General features: G+C 53.9%; 6 protein-coding genes across 6 annotated transcripts; 5 read left to right on the top strand and 1 right to left on the bottom strand.

The window, feature by feature from the left end:
* Window positions 1-515: 515 nt before the first annotated feature.
* JN550_001400 (uncharacterized protein) lies at window positions 516-2,267 on the top strand (the record flags this gene model as incomplete). Its single annotated transcript, XM_049312580.1, has 1 exon — window positions 516-2,267. The coding sequence occupies one exon, from the start codon at window positions 516-518 to the stop codon at window positions 2,265-2,267; it is 1,752 nt and encodes a 583-aa protein (XP_049176251.1).
* A 2,594-nt stretch (window positions 2,268-4,861) lies between these two features.
* JN550_001401 (uncharacterized protein) lies at window positions 4,862-7,107 on the top strand (the record flags this gene model as incomplete). The annotated part of the gene is made up of 4 exons (XM_049312581.1): window positions 4,862-4,939; window positions 5,004-5,432; window positions 5,486-6,470; window positions 6,521-7,107. 4 exons carry the CDS (start codon window positions 4,862-4,864, stop codon window positions 7,105-7,107), a joined length of 2,079 nt encoding a protein of 692 aa, XP_049176252.1.
* A 657-nt stretch (window positions 7,108-7,764) lies between these two features.
* On the top strand, window positions 7,765-8,852 carry JN550_001402 (uncharacterized protein; the record flags this gene model as incomplete). Its single annotated transcript, XM_049312583.1, has 3 exons — window positions 7,765-7,836; window positions 8,105-8,210; window positions 8,275-8,852. The coding sequence occupies 3 exons, from the start codon at window positions 7,765-7,767 to the stop codon at window positions 8,850-8,852; spliced, it is 756 nt and encodes a 251-aa protein (XP_049176253.1).
* Window positions 8,853-9,675: 823 nt separating this feature from the next.
* Window positions 9,676-9,885, top strand: JN550_001403 (uncharacterized protein; the record flags this gene model as incomplete). The annotated part of the gene is made up of 1 exon (XM_049312584.1): window positions 9,676-9,885. One exon carries the CDS (start codon window positions 9,676-9,678, stop codon window positions 9,883-9,885), a length of 210 nt encoding a protein of 69 aa, XP_049176254.1.
* Window positions 9,886-9,948: 63 nt separating this feature from the next.
* Window positions 9,949-10,558, top strand: JN550_001404 (uncharacterized protein; the record flags this gene model as incomplete). Its single annotated transcript, XM_049312585.1, has 3 exons — window positions 9,949-10,062; window positions 10,131-10,300; window positions 10,414-10,558. The coding sequence occupies 3 exons, from the start codon at window positions 9,949-9,951 to the stop codon at window positions 10,556-10,558; spliced, it is 429 nt and encodes a 142-aa protein (XP_049176255.1).
* A 3,611-nt stretch (window positions 10,559-14,169) lies between these two features.
* On the bottom strand, window positions 14,170-15,551 carry JN550_001405 (uncharacterized protein; the record flags this gene model as incomplete). Its single annotated transcript, XM_049312586.1, has 2 exons — window positions 14,170-15,312; window positions 15,384-15,551. The coding sequence occupies 2 exons, from the start codon at window positions 15,549-15,551 to the stop codon at window positions 14,170-14,172; spliced, it is 1,311 nt and encodes a 436-aa protein (XP_049176256.1).
* Between the last annotated feature and the right edge of the window lie 435 nt (window positions 15,552-15,986).

Below are 15,986 nucleotides of genomic sequence, written 5' to 3' on the forward strand. Positions count from 1 at the left end.
AGTAACATATCCCATTGTCTTCCGTCAATCGTCCATGGATGCTGTTCAAGTCAATCTGTGTTCTGAGTTCTGATCTGGTGATGCCCCCCCCCACCACTCAGCCCTACCGCAGGCCCGAGAAGGTCGGGGGTGGCGGGCGGCGGGCCGGCCTACGAATGGTGGGGTCAAGGTCGACGGACGACTTACTAAGGTTTGTTCGCTGTCTCCGGACCAATGCGACCGGTACCCCTCAGTCCTCTTTGGAATGGAGTCGCTGGCTACTTTGATCTTCCAACAGGAGAAGGTATCGCAGTCGGGAAAGCAACTCACTGGCCACAGGATCTTGCGGTCAATGCTCTCATAGCTGGGCTTAGCCCGACGAGTTCACTTCGTAACTTCGTTGTGGGGTACCTCGGGCGGGTGTTGTCTCAAAAGCACTCGCAAATCTGCTCAAGTCGATTTGGATCATCAAGCTCAGCAGAACAACATCGACGATGGTGCCGCACAGCTTCTTATGAGCCCCGGAAAGCCCAAAGATGGCAGAGGAGACGCCCCAGCGTCCGCTGGTTCCTTCCGATTGGTCTGTGACCCAAGAGACACAAGAGAGCCAAGCAACAAAAAATAGGCAGGCCTCGGAATTGCGCACATCAATCTCCGAAGTGGTTGATGTGTTGACGCATGAGTTTCCCGCCGACTTCAAAAGGGGCTACTTGAAAGTACGAGTGGTGGATCCGCCAGCGATCAGGCTCGACGCAGCAATTGCAGCCCCGGAAGCCTCCCAGATACAAGGCTTCCGGTACAAAAAGTCATCCGAAGGCATCCTAGAGGTATCTCAGTCGAATGGACGCTGGCCATGGAAAGGAGTACTAGGATCGATACAGAATCAAGCCCCGGCGGCGCCAGTTGACCGCCGAGAGTACTTTCAGAAACTGGTCGAAGACCCGCCAAAGGGACGTTTGGCCTACTACGCAGGACCATGTTTGGCCGATGATTACTCGTTCACCGTGAACGCCGGCAAGCTGCAGAGTATCCTCTCAGCTGAGGGCGTTACCACCCCTTATTGGTATCTAAGTGGAACTACCGGCACGCCAGCACCACTTCATTTTGAGGACTTCGGGTACCTCTCTATCAGCTATGTTGTTGCCGGTGCAGCCAAGATATGGTTGGTCATTCCGCCAGACCAGCGCCAGAAGTTGGAAGCAGCCTTGGCACTTGATCGGCGTCTGTCTTTCGAATGCTCACAAGACATTCGGCACGAAGGGGTCCTGGTATCCCCATCCTATCTTGAGTCGCACGGGATTGACTACTCAATCGAGGTGTGCGAGATGGGCTATGCCCTCATAACTATGCCTTTTGCGTATCACCAAGTGGCAAATCTCGGTCCAAATCTGGCGGAGGCAGTCAACTTCAAACTGGACTCGCTTCCTAGCGTCCCGAGCGATTATATACACTGCAAGTCGGGGAAACGTTGTGGCAAGCATCCGGTCAACAGGGCTTGCTTTATCGATGCCCTTCCGAGCGACTCAAAGAAGCGAACTTCTGAAGCATTGGGGCTATTGGAAGAATATCCAAGCACGGAATCTGGTCACAGCCAGGAGAGGCCTCGGAAAAAGTCCACGACAACCATGGCGCGTGACGCAGAACTGATACGCTTGCTGGACTGCACCGAATCTCACCAGAAATTCGTATCCCTTGTTGTGGCCTGGCGCACACAACAGTCATTCTACCGCGGTATCATGGACCAGACCAACGAAGCGGTGGGTGGCGCAGAATCATTCTTAGAGCTGTTCCGGCGGAATGAGAAGGTCCGTGGCCAGTCTCAACTCGATACTCTGCTGCTGCGTTATTCACAGATATCTCTGGCGCGCGCACTTGATGCTCTTGACCCTCTCGGACAGCCACAGGGGCTTTATCACACCATAGAATCAGTGATTATAGGTCTGGACGAGACTGCCCGGAGGCGTTTCCACGAGGACGCCAAATGCGGCCGCAATCTGTTGGAACTATGCGGGAAGATAGGTGGAGACCGTGGTAACCGGGATGGGCTCCTCTGCTTCCTTCCGACCACTTTGGCCGCTGTGCACCAACTTACGGAAGACGCGGCCGAACTTCGATCAGCTACTTCGGAGGCGAACCAGCATACTATTAATGTCTTATGTGAAGCTGGACATGCGTTTTGGAAGCTCGTGACTGGGTCCGTCGATGTTCGGTTTGCCTGGGAGGTTGCGCCTGTAGCGGCGTCTGGGAATTGGAGCTTGGAGTCAATAAAGCCGGCCTCAACTAACTAATAGGCTGTTGCACATATCATCTACCTGTTAAAGAGTTGGATCTGATATTGAATGAGAGGGTACGATCACAACATGGGTCATCCGCTGTAACTAGACATCATTGCTCGAAGCTCGTTCATGGCCACGCAGTCATTACGGCGCATAGCTGCAGCATACCCAGGGGATATATAAGAGCAGAGCAAGCGAATTATAAGTACAGGTCTTTTCACGTCGATGTATCCCAGCGTGTTTGACGCTGGTTCTTTATCTATCAGACAGTGTACCACGCCGTCTTGGAATCACAGTGCACATACTGCACCATTGTGAGGGAATACGCGAGATGTACTTCACTCAAGACCGTGCTGGTTGAAAGCGTAGTAGGCATAGAAACCGTATCGCACTTTATCACTGAGTCCTCTGCGCCTACACGAACGTACAAGTGTACTGTGGTAGTAGTCGCTTTTCGGTAGTCCAGTCGGGCACCCCACACTTCGAAAAGCTCAGAGGTCTCGCTCCGCCAGAGCACTTGGAAGCTGGTGCTCAAGCTACAGGGCACCACTCATTATGAAAGTGAGGCAGAGAATCGCAATGCATCAAATGAAGCGCTGCTTCATGAGAGCATTGTCAGGGCCGCCCAAGATGAATGAGTTGGTGTGGTGGGCCACAGAAACCTTGGCAATTTTAACTAGCTCAATCAAGGCGAGGGGTCTCGCAAATTTTCGGCTTTCAAGCCCCTCTTTGTTATGCTACCTATACGCCAATAAGCCCCTCACTTTTCAACAATCACGTCTGGATTGGTGTCAACACCATTTCAAAGGCCGGTTGGTGTAGTTGGTTATCACGTCAGTCTAACACACTGAAGGTCGCCGGATCGAGCCCGGCACTGGTCAAGTGCTCTTTTTGTCTGTCTATCCTCGATGAAGAACCGTCGGTTAGGCATCAAGCTTCTTTTTGCTGCTCTACTCCTTCCTCACTTCCAGCTTATCATTTCATCTTTGTTGTAAGGTTCCATGAAGTACGGCAATGCAGTTCAGATTCTAAACACGGAACGTGTTGTTTTACAAGGCTGCTTGTGTCGCTGGCACGGATGGTGCTACTTTGCGTGGCGGACTAGTGAATAACTACTTGGCAGATCATTACAAACTTTTGACTGACATCCTCTTTGTGATGATGAATATTTACCGGATGCCCTTCCCGAACGGATAGGTGCTCCCTACAAGGCTCATTTGTCCCATTCCATTCCGATGATTTTGAGCCCTTTGCAAGTAGCCAAAGCTTGTCTTGGACTAGCTGATGCTTGGTGGAACGCCGGAAAGTACCTGTCAATATGTGACTGCCTGGGCTGGGCCTGATGAGGCTGGGCACAGAGCAAGACGAAGAAAACCCGGATACTTATCTTATTACTTCAGTATAGTGCTCTGAGCATCTCCTAGGCAAGGAAGACGATGGAGTAATCACGCTTATGAATGAATTAGACTCTGTGGATGGGGCCGAAACACGGCACCCACAGACCGGAACTGGCCGAGGGGAACTGTTTCTCTGCGGGAGAAACTCTAACTAACCCCACGGGAATGCCCAAGCAGCTCATTGGGCGCCTCTGACAGGGGCGCATTGGATTGCCGCAGGGTCCTTATCAACGACAGTTGACGGCTGCAGAGCCGCTGATTGGCCAATGTTTTGTGATATCTCCCATCGCTGACAACAACCGATCGTCAATGGAGATCTATCTCTCTGCAAATGCCATACTCCAGACGGTACTTGCATGCCCATTATCACTGGAGAATCGACCAATCCGGAGCAATCGCTTCTATCTTGGGGGGCCCAACCACTGCTGCTAGATCTGTGGTTTCATAGCTCTGCAACATGAAATCTGCTGCACATTTTGTGTATCTTGCCTCGAGCCAGGATGCTGTTTATCCAGTCCATTCATTACCTCTACAGCACATGTCATCGGACCCATCCGAACCCTGCATTTTCTCCCCAGACAGACCTCATTGGTCCTGCGGTAGCACATCGTCCCATGTATCAACTTCGCTTATCAGCGTTCTGCAAGTGCGAACCTTTGTGCTTTGGGCGAGAGTCTGTCTGGGGAAGAATCACAGAGGCAGGCACTGGCTGCATGTCCCTTGCTTTTGCCGCATTTTCTCTGCGTAAGAAGCATCTGTCACACAAAGCCGCCTATCTGCCCGCCCAGCCCTGCGCACTGCAGCACGACGCCCTAGGGATTCGTGACATCGGGACGGCTGATACACAGGCGTGGCCTGTCCGTCCAATACGGCTGTCTATAGCAAGCCCTGCAAGTGGGGGCCGGCGCTATCCCGCAAGCTGGTTCCCGTGGGACAAAGCTGCGAGCCATGGCTCGAGGCTGGGGTTTGGTGGGGAGGGCCTAGGATAGGGTTGAAGCTGTGGTTCGAAACCGGAGCTCTTGTCAGATAGTCGATAAGATCTGCACGCGACAGACGTTGAAGTCATTGTACTTATATGCAGCTCATATCCCCATGCTTCTCTGGGCCTCATTTCTTTTAATTACTCCATATCGTGTTACCAGACTTCATCGTCCACGTTTTGCTTTGCACTAATCTGAGCACGACGAGTGTCGTCGAGATAACCTCACAATGGTGAACACACCTCTTGAGCCAGGCGTGGGCTATGGCATAGTCCTCGGCCTCGGCTTTGCCTTTGCTCTAGGAATGGTGCGTCACATACCTCGACCAAAGAGTCAGCCAGGAACTCAGCCAGCTAACATCAGGGCACTAGATCCTCGTGACATTCATCCTCAGACGCTATAACTCGGAGCTGGTGACTTCTGAAATGTTCAACACGGCCGGACGCACCGTGAAGAGTGGTCTGGTGGGGTCTGCCGTCGTCTCGTCTTGGACGTGGGCGGCTACACTGCTGCAGAGTACCGGTGTCTGCTACCGATATGGTGTCTCTGGCCCCTTCTGGTATGCCTCCGGGGCTACCGTCCAGATTCTGCTTTTCGCAACTCTCGCTATCGAATTGAAACGTCGCGCGCCGAATGCGCACACATATCTCGAAGTCGTTAGGGCAAGGTACGGAACGGCCGTGCACGCCGTTTTCATGACCTTCGCCCTGGTTACCAACATCTTGGTGAGCTTGATGCTGATTGTTGGGGGCTCTGCTACCGTCAGTGCCTTGACGGGAATGCCCACCGTAGCGGCGATTGTAGGTTACACTTTGAAAGAGTTGGTATGTTTAACCTGCTAACATACCTGTAGTACCTTCTTCCGGTAGGCGTGGTGGCTTATACGCTCGTGGGTGGACTGAAGGCCACCATCCTGACAGACTGGATCCACACCTTCATCCTGCTGATCATTATCATCATTTTCTCGCTCACGGCGTATGCGTCTTCTGACATTCTCGGCTCGCCTTCGGCGGTCTACGACCTTCTCGTCAAAGCTGCCCTGGACCACCCCGTAGAAGGAAACGCCGAGGGAAGCTACCTCACCATGCGATCTCAGGAGGGCGTGATCTTCTTCGTCATCAACATTGTTGGCAACTTTGGCACGGTGTTTCTTGACAACGGTTACTACAACAAGGCCATTGCAGCATCTCCAGTACACGCCCTCCCTGGTTACATTATCGGTGGCCTCAGTTGGTTTGCGATCCCGTGGCTAACGGCAACCACCATGGGTCTGACGGCTCTGTCATTGGAGAACACACCAGCCTTCCCGACTTACCCTGACCGTATGTCGGAGGCAGACGTCTCAGCCGGTCTGGTTCTTCCGTATGCTGCCGTTGCGTTGCTGGGCCGTGGCGGCGCAATCTGCACTCTCTTGATTGTGTTCATGGCTGTTACTTCAGCCACCTCGTCCGAGTTGATTGCGGTGTCGTCTATCTGCACCTATGATCTGTACCGAACATACTTCAATCCGGAGGCCAGCGGAAAGCGTCTGATCTGGATGTCCCACTTCATTGTCTGCATCTATGCTCTTTTCATCTCGACTTTCTCGGTGGGACTATACTACGCCGGTATCTCGATGGGTTATCTGTATTTGATGATGGGCGTCATCATCGGGTCGGCTGTGTTGCCTGCTACCTTGACGCTTGTCTGGAGCGGGCAGAACAAGTGGGCAGCAGGCTTGTCTCCGATTCTTGGTCTCGCTTTTGCTTTGATTGCATGGCTTGTCACCGCCCGGAAAGAGTGCCATGCGCTCGATGTTACGTGCACAGGGTCGAATAACCCCATGCTCGCTGGTAATGGTACGTGGAATCCGAGGCCCCGTCATTGAACTGTACTCACATCATTCTAGTCGTCGCGCTACTCGCACCTGTGGTTCTCATCCCTATTCTTAGTTACGGCCTTGGCTTGCAGCATTATGACTGGAAGTCCATGCTGGAGATCCGTAGAGGCGATGATCACGATCTCGCTGCCACCGCGGGAGTCGATCTCGAGAACACTGTCGGTGGGCACGAGGAGACGGGTGCCGAGTTCGAGGCCGAGCAGAGCAAGCTGCTGCGCGCGAGCCGTATCTCGAAGTGGACGACGGTCATCATGACGCTCGCTTTCCTCGTGCTCTGGCCGTTCCCGATGTACGGCAGCAGCTACATCTTCTCGAAGCCCTTCTTTACGGGCTGGGTCACCGTTGGCATTATCTGGATCTTCTGTTCCCTAGGTGCCGTCGGTCTCTTCCCCGTCTTCGAGGGTCGCCACACGCTGGTCCGTACCTCCAAGGCGATATTCATGGACATCACTGGAAAGAAGGCAGTGCAGACGATCCGGGCCGAGCACACGGCCGAGCTTGAGCAGGAGGCCAGGCTGGAGAAGGAGAAGGCTGCGAAAGGAACAGACACACCGCCGAGCAAGGAGGTCCCGCATGAGCCTGTAGTGACTCAGTGATTGGCGGCACGAACAAAGGATGTGCTCTTCGTCACAACAAGTACCAGGAGGGGTTGGATGACTGTCGGCGTACACAACATGATACCCAATTTTTACAAAGAGTGCGGCTCCTAGCAACAAGCCAGCACTATACAGCGAGTCAAACCCCGTCTCAGGGTTAATGAAAAGTCCTGTTTTAAATCGGTTCCCTTGCTTCCAAGATCTTTGTGCGCGAGTACCTAGTAGAGGCGACGCTTTAGCTTGAGGTACGAGGAGAAAAGAGCAATCAGAAATGACAGGAATCCCAATCTCTCACGCCGTACCTAGGTACCAGTTGGGATGGCTGCAATCCAGTTGGTGAGCTGTAACTTGACGGTTTGTGTAGATAGGTGCTGTCCCAGGGCCCGAGGCCTAATGAAGCCACTAGACTCCAGCTACACTAAAGGCCCGCGTGTCCCACTGACGCGTGCTAACGGCGCGTTCTTTCGAGCCTCCATTATTTTTCATTAGCGTGCTCCGCCCACTAAAGCTACCCTTAGCTCAACCCAAGCTGCCGCAACTTTTCGGCAGCTGGCCCATTCCCAGAGCTTCACTTCACGTCACGTCATACCACAGCCTCACTCCCTTCCCCAACATTCGTCGTCGCAATCGCACAAGGCTGCAGACGGGGAAAGCAGCATGGACTCACCTCATCGCGACCGCTTTGGTCGTTCTATCACTCCGCGCTCCCGCAGCCGGTCGCCCACCCCGGTGCGTCGCCGTCGCTCGCCTACCCGCTCCGCGAGCCCTCTGCCTCGGCGCAACGGCAATGGCAGGTATCGCAGTCGCAGCGCGAGCCCGGGCAGGAGCCGCAGCCGCAGCCGGAGCTTCAGTCGCGACTTTGACGATCGCGGGAGGAGCCCGAGTCCGTTGAGAGGAAGTACCAAGGTGGGCAACCCATCACCAGTCACCAGTCACCAGTCACATCGGGCTGGCTTGCTTGGTAGCCGCATTCCAGCTAACGAGGGCGTCACTACAGATCGTGGTCGAGAAGCTGACCAAGAACATCAACGAAGACCACCTGCGCGAGATCTTCGGTCAGTACGGAGCTATCAGAGATCTGCACTTGCCGATGAATGGCCAATGTACGCCCAAGTCCTCGGAGTCCCTGGAGAAAATAATTATGCATGCTAATTGACCTCGGTATAGTCAACACCAACCGTGGAACCGCCTACATCCTCTTCGTCAACGAACCTGATGCAGAAGCGGCCATTGCCCACATGCACGAGGCGCAACTGGACGGCGCTACCATCAACGTCTCGATCGTCTTGCCGCGACGCAAATTCTCGCCCTCCCCGCCGACTGCCAGCCGCGGGGCCAACATTGACCCCCGTCTTCCTGCTCCTGTCCCCAGAGGTGGTTTTGGAGGTCCTAGAGGTCCTCGTGGCGCTGGTCATGGCGGTCCGCCCTTTGGAGGCCCCCCTGGCGGACGTTTTGGTGGTGGGCGCCACGGTAGAGGCCGCGGCCGTGACCGTGACTGGGACAATCAAAATACCTACCGCCCTGCTACGCGATCGCCTTCATACTCGCGCTCGAGATCACCGCCGCGCCGAGGTCGTTCGCCCTCGTACAACTCTCGATCGAGATCCAGATCTCCTCAGCCTAGAAGACGCGGTCCGGTCCGCAGGGACAGCTTCGACGACGACCGAGATCTTGATCGAAGACGCAGCCCCAGCCACGACAGCTACCGAAGCCGTTCGCGGAGCCGCGGCCGTGGCTACCGCTAAAAGAGGGCTTCTTTGGGAAAGAAGGTATCTTGCATTTGGATGGGCGTTGGGGTGATATTGTGATACCTAGCTTTGGCGGGCAGGGCCGATTCCCTTCAAGACGAGGAATCTCTTGCCGATTGATGATTAACGATTCTGCGGTGTCTCCGCCAGACCCACGATGTGTTCAATGGCTGACAATTCGATTGCTTGTTTGTTGGCCAAGTTGAGATCTGGTTGGTCTAGCTACGACACAAAAATAATACATGTTCTGATGATTTGAGAGCAACAGCCACTTATTTTCTGGTGATCTCACCCGGCCGGGCACGAGTTGTTTGCTTTTGAGTTCCAGGATGCAAACAAGTCTTGCACTCAGGCGAGACACTTTGTTTACCTAGCTCTGTCGTAAGGGGTCGAGAAGAATCTCCAAGTTTGAAGTCGGCTGAAAGTAAGCCCCTGTGGCATCGCATACGGTATTTGCTTACTGAAGCAGTTTTCATTATACAGAGGCCTGTTGCCTGTCACATCCTTCCGATCCCAACTGCATTCCAAAAGCGTAGTGCTTATTGATCAAGCTTCATTTGTCATTCTCAAAAGCGGCACAGCTACTGCGGCACAGCTCCAGCAAATTACCAATCACCTTCACCAATCGACCAATGCAGATGTGACGGCGTCTCGACTGGGATATATAAGTCGATCTCAATGTGCCTGATGTCATTGCTAGACGACGCCTTCACACCAGCCGCAATCAATCCTTAGCTACCTAGTTTTTCCAAATCCACTCGGCCAAAGGCATTGTCTTATATAATCGTATATTAATACCTACCCATACCAAGAACCAGAAATGTCGGTGCCTTATGACCTGCCTGCGCCGAAGCGTATCATCGCCTCCAACCTGCCCCTTCCCGCCCCAGCGGCATCGGATGAAACGGCAGAGCCTGGGGTCGAGGTGAAGATCGACACCCTAGTTCCGGAGTCTATCATGGGAGGATTGTATCACAAGACCAGTGTCGCGACTGCGAAGAAGGTGCCGACGAGCAACGATGGCTTCTAAGTGATTACTGCTAGTATCACCGCTTTACCTAGTTTAGGTGTAACGAAATCATATGCTCACACCATGCTTCACAGTGGCGACCTCCCGCTCGATCAAGCCCCAGGGGCAGGGGTCGTGTTGCCGGGAGGCTTGAACATATACTACCTCGATGTGGCGCCGAACTCTGAGGGCCCAATGGTTCGTTTGAATCCCTACAAAAGCGAATTTCCAAGCAGCAGGCTTCTAACATTCACGCGTGCGAGCAGCACCGAACGACTTCCACCGACTACCTCGTCGTACTACAGGGCCAGCTGAGCCTCGTGACGCCGGGCTCGGCAACTTACTCCGTACGCGACGGCAAGGGCTCCTACAGCGTGCCCGTGGAAACTGTTGTCGGCGCCGGCGAGGTGATCCTGCAGCGCGGGATGATGCATGCGTAAGTCCACCCCTTCCCTGGGTCACCAATCAGGGTATATCCCTCGGCCCGGCATTTAGAGGGGGTCTCTGGCGAGTATTCCCAGTACACGAGTATTGGTGCTGACGTGTGAGCATCTGGGACAGCCTGTCGAATCGGACCAACAGCTGGGTTAGAGTCCTGGGCATAGTCGCATCCTCGGACGCCAACCGCGTGCCCATTGATGGCCAAGCGGAGCCCGAGAAATATAGGACGTTGGAGGATGCGTGGCTGCAGTAGAGATGATGCCGGCAAACCCCACAATCAGGCAAACACCATTGCTTCCTTGGTTACGATCGTATATATCAGTCATGACGTGAGAAGTGGATTGATGCACAGTGGATTGACGTTCCTGGTGCTGGTGGCTCACCCCAATCTCCTGGCAAGGATCACATCACGAGTATCGATCCAGGCATTCCAACGAGCGACGGCAGATCAGTTCTTAGCGTCACTCGAATCCCATATGAGTCAGCCTACAGAATTTAATTATCATGAAAGTTCGAGTGTTCAAAGTGCCACCACAATGCAGGCATGTTAAACCATTGCTCTTCGCTTAGATCAGCCGTCACTCTCGATGGCTGGCTGTCACGTGTGGAGGCGCCGTTTTGGATCTACAGCTGAGGCTGGGCTGGGCCTTGCAACCACTAAACCCCGGCTCATTCAGCCCTACGGCTCCCCTGTACTCCCCAATGGTACAGTGAGGTCACAGGAGTGCCAAGGGGTGCCCTGCATTTTTCTTTCTTCTGGCCCCACGGAGGTTCCTCATCGAGTGGATTCGTGCCCAAGTGAGTGGTCGTGGGACCGGCAGACCTCCAGTGCAACCAGAAACACCATGAAACGAAATATCGCCGGTACCCTTATGGTCACATCACAGCTGCAACTACCAGCTCGCCGGCGCCGACCGACTGCGCACGCCGGCTTGAGTCAACCGCCGCGCGCGATCCGGCCTGCCCAGGCTAGACTTCGTATTGGCAAAACTGCGCCGGTATCTTGCATCACATACCGCCGAACTGACTTCACCTAAACAAGCCCCGGACGAAGCCGAACTCTCTCGAAACCTTGGTCATTTTCTGAAAGCCACTATCGAACACGGTCTTTCTGCCAGTCACAGATGATCGGGACCGAGTATAGACTGAACAGATCCGGTATTATGCCCCTCTATACGAGCGGCGCAGGCGTGGAGCCGTAAATGGATTCCCGCGCTGTGGCTAAGTTTCGACTGTTCTTTTTGTACCTTGGAGATCCTGCTTATTAACGAGGCAGGCAACCACATACCGCACCAAAAAAAGGCTGGTATCAGAAGTATTCTCAGTAATCTGGAGCTACAACAGCCCTGTCTGCTTGGCCGGAGTTATGGCTGAGTGCAGGTCAGCTCAACTAGAGCACTCATACGCCGCATCACCACGCCTGGAAAAGTGCCGTGGTGACTTCATTCCCGGCAATGACTTCGTCTAAGTATCCCACCAGCCATGGGTCACATTGGTCAGTTCCTGGGGCTAAAGGAGTGATCTCAGTCTGTTCCCAATCTGGTACTGTTATTCGGACGAGCACCTCGAGTGAGCCATCCCTGCCAGGGGACATTCAGTGTCTGATTGGCCGTCTCAAACAACTTTCTAGCAGTTCCTCTCGTCAACTCGAGAGCACATGGCAGTGGCACAATGTTGACTAACCATGGTGAACAGCGTGGGAGCGGCACTGCCAAAGGGGGGCCAGGCTGCTTCGTTGTGGTGGCCTTCGGTGAATCCATTTTCGAAACGTAAAGAGGCAAACACGATCTATCTCAAGTGAATCACTGATATGTATAAAGAGAGCAGCATTCCTCGATTCTGAGTCAGTATCAAACTACAAGCATCAATCATTCCTCACGCGGAGCCGTCAATTTTACATCCTCATATAACCCTCTAGACGAACTCCGGCTTTCAGTCAAAGGATTTTCTTTCCATTGTTACCTTCCGATGGCTTCTCAACACCCAGTTCTCATACGTGACAGTACTCAAAGCAGGTCCAGAATTGGCTTTAAGCCAATTGGTAACCCATATCATCTGCAGAAGAACTCAGTTAAGGGCTGCCGAAAACCCAAGACAACACCACGAAGCTCTCGGATACACCATATTGGAGTTATTCAGGAGAAAAACATGCCGCCGATCATAACTTTTCCGAACCCTCCTCGCCCACCGACGCCTGGGGGACCCCGGGGACCCGGCCCTTTGCCCCCTAGGCCATCTGGTCCTACGCCGCCGCCCAGCCCACGCAGGAGACTTGGATTGGTCCTTGGGGTTATACACCTTCTCAATGATATACTGCGGACACTTTTTTGGAGCTTCTTTGGCAGCAACAGACACTCTTTGGCTCAGTCCAGCATCCAAGGCATACTTCAAACTTTATGTGTTACCTCAAAGATGTTTCCCGCTGGAAATAACCCAAGTTCAGCGCCGGCTGTACGGATGAGCCTGCCAGCCTTGCCAAGTATTGATGTATCTACTGCTGCTGCGCAGACGTGGCCCCCAGTGGCTCACCATAAGCAACTCCAAGACATTCCCGGCGTCTCAGGGCAAGGAATCATGCCTATAGGTTTATTTGCTGCCGCAAGCTCGCCCTGCAATCAAACCAGACCCACCGGGCCAGACAATCCGCCGCCTCCTTCTGCGCGGGCTCAACCCAAGCCGCTCAGAGACCCGAAGTTTGGGCCACGTCAGGACCCGACGAGCTCTGGTGGTAGATACAGTTCTGACTGTGTTTCCTAAATACGCAGTAACTCGTACCGCGTTACCACTGCAATATGATGCCCTTCATCTAACAGCCTGCAGAGGAGGTCGTCCAAGATGTAACTCTGCATCGCGAACCCATGGTCAGCTAGACGCGGATCGTCGGCCTTCGTGTAGCCACTGCGCATATCGCGGCTAGATATGTGGATCGGACGATCTTCCTCGCAGGCTGTAAGACTGGAGGAAGAGACACCTAGCATGCAAGAATGCCTTGCGCAAGGGGGTCGGCCCACGGATGCTAGACCCGGTCTTCGGGTGCCGAGATAGAACGACACCGGCAGGCCCCCCTTGAATCTCGCCTGTCGGGCCGAGATCGCCTTCCTCTTATTCATCGGTTTCTTTTTGTTTGGCAATTTTATTTTTCTTTTTCCTTGGCTTTCACTATCAAGTCGCTCCTTACTCACCAAATTTCTCTCCTTGCGTATACGAGCATCATCTATTTCGGGGAAGGCAGATTACCTACTAGCTCAGGCAGACATCATAGAGGCTTTATTAGACTGGAGTACAGCCGGCTTCCTCACGGACCATCTGGCATATAGACGAGTCGGCGTTGGAAGGGGCTTGGGCGTGCTTTTTGTCGGTAGCTGCTTTCTCTGGGGTTGCGTAAGATCTAGATTGGCAATGAGGACAGCGGACACGGTGATGAGTGACCCGTAGAACCACGTGGGGGTATGGCTGTGATGACGTTGAGTTGGGGGCCATGGTGGCTGTACGCCCTTTTAAGAGTGTGTAAGGCTGGCTGTGCTTGGAGGGGCGCATCTCGTGTCACGAGTTTTATGATTAGATACTCTATACAATTTCCTTGATTCTCTTGCTCAAATCCTCCCACATGGCGGTCACTTCCTATACGCGTATTAATAGTGCGGGCACTTTCGTCTACTAGGATCATAGGTGGGACATCAATGCCGATGCCCGCATAAATATGGCGATCAGTTCTCGACGACACCCCCAAATGGAACCTGATTGATTGCTAATCTAAGCCTCTGAAAGTTAAGGGGATGCTCTCAAAGGAAGGGAATAGCCTTGCGCAAAAAGGCACATAGGCTAAACCCTTCCGTCCAAGTACGAATTATCCAGTTCCTTCTTTTATACGCTTCCTAGCACTACACCAACCGCCGCTGCTCCCGCTACCGCATTCATCACGCCTGGGGCTCCACTACTCCCCGTACACCGCGCGGCAAGAGCCTTGCTGCTGCTTGTACCTACAGTAGTACTCGAAGTCGTCCTCGGGACAGTCGCGATGCTCGCCACGGGACAGCTCACTGAGCACGGCAGAGCCGCCGTGAAGGGGAGGCTGGTCTCGGAGAGAGTCGCGACGTCGTCGACGGCGCCCTCGAACACGGGCCGCTGCACGCTGAGCTCCGGGTCTGGAACCGGGTCCGGCACGTTCGGGTTAAGCACGTTGTCGATGATGTGGATGATGCCCCCGGCCCACAGGATGTCCGGCTGAATGACCTGTGCGCTGTTGATATAGAGGTTGTTGCCGGCGCGGTGGACGTGAAGCTGGGTGCCTTGCCCATCTGAAGCGGCTGCGAGTGTGTTGTGGTTTGTGGCGTTGATCAGCGCCGTCGACGGCAGGACCTGCGAGGGAACTACGTGGTACCGCATGACGGCTGCGAGTGCCTCGCGGGTGAGGTTGCTCAATGTCGTGTTCACAGCCTGGAACCCGGAAATAGACGGCGCGAAGATGGTGTAATTGCTACTCCTCTCCGTTCCGTTTGTAGCACCACCGCCATGGCCTGCCAGCTCGTCGTACAAGCCGGCGGCATACAACGCTCCCAGGAACGACAAGTCCTGGAATGAGGCCAGCGTGACATTCAGCGGGCCCGGCGGAATTAGCAGATTATCAACGATCTGGACGAGTCCGCCCTTGAACGCGATGTCGGCTTTCTTAAGCGTGCTGCGCGTCCCGCCCCCGGACACGAACACGACGACGTTGCCGGGCTGTCTGTTGACCAGAATTGCCTGGCCCCCGGCTCCCAGCGACGTCCACGCCGGGTCCCGGAGCAGGGTCGGGGCGTACACGGGCGTCCCAACCGCCAGACTTCGCGCCGAGAGTGAGGACGCGAGCACGTGGTACAGCAGGATGGGCACCGCGACCTCGGGCTTGTCCGCTGCCCAGAGGCTGTTAAGCGGCGTGCCGGGAATATTGGCGAATGCGGCGTTGGAGGGGGCAATCAGGGTGATGCCTCCCGAGGTTGGGAGCTGCAGTAGGATTTGGGGATATTTCTAGAAGGTATACGTGTCAGCCCTCCTATGGAAACAGCCTATACGTAGCATATAGTAGAGTATGTGTGTACCTTGATGAGTTCGTAGTAAGTTGAAAGATCTTGCTCTCTGCTGAGCACTGTTCCCAGATCAGGAAGCTCCTGGGGTCCAACTACACAGATAGCATAAGGGAGTAGATTCAAGAGAAAGAATGCTCCGAAGAGCTTGAACGATCGCACTGAGAAGCCACCGATAACCATTATTTTAGCAGTAGGATTCCCCAAACCGTGTGGACAATGTCAGCAGGTCTGAAATGGCTGCAGTCAGTAGGTCATGTAATCATTGATTTTCTAACCATGCTTCGCTATTGTTGTCTGAGAAGAGTGTGCTGCGCAGTGAATATGCTCTCATAGAAGTGATATTCAGCTGTCGCATATATCGAGATTATCTCACGCAGAGACGGCGCGGTTGGTGGATGTTTCTCGGGTTCTTTCCTATTAAGCTTGATGTACTGGATCGATCGGCAATCGTGTTACTGAGATCTAAGTCAAGGACTGTATGTAAGGTGTAGTAGTCCTTCCTTGGTACCATGACCACGCTTCGAGGGCTGTCGCGCAATGATCAACTTGAATGCCAGATTCCATGGAACTCGCATAGAGTACCTTTTCAAAATACCATTTTTGTTAGGGTCATGG

The sequence above is a fragment of the Neoarthrinium moseri genome, assembly GCF_022829205.1.
Source record: "Neoarthrinium moseri strain CBS 164.80 chromosome Unknown scaffold3_Wmoseri_CBS_16480, whole genome shotgun sequence".
Classification (NCBI taxonomy): domain Eukaryota; kingdom Fungi; phylum Ascomycota; class Sordariomycetes; order Amphisphaeriales; family Apiosporaceae; genus Neoarthrinium; species Neoarthrinium moseri.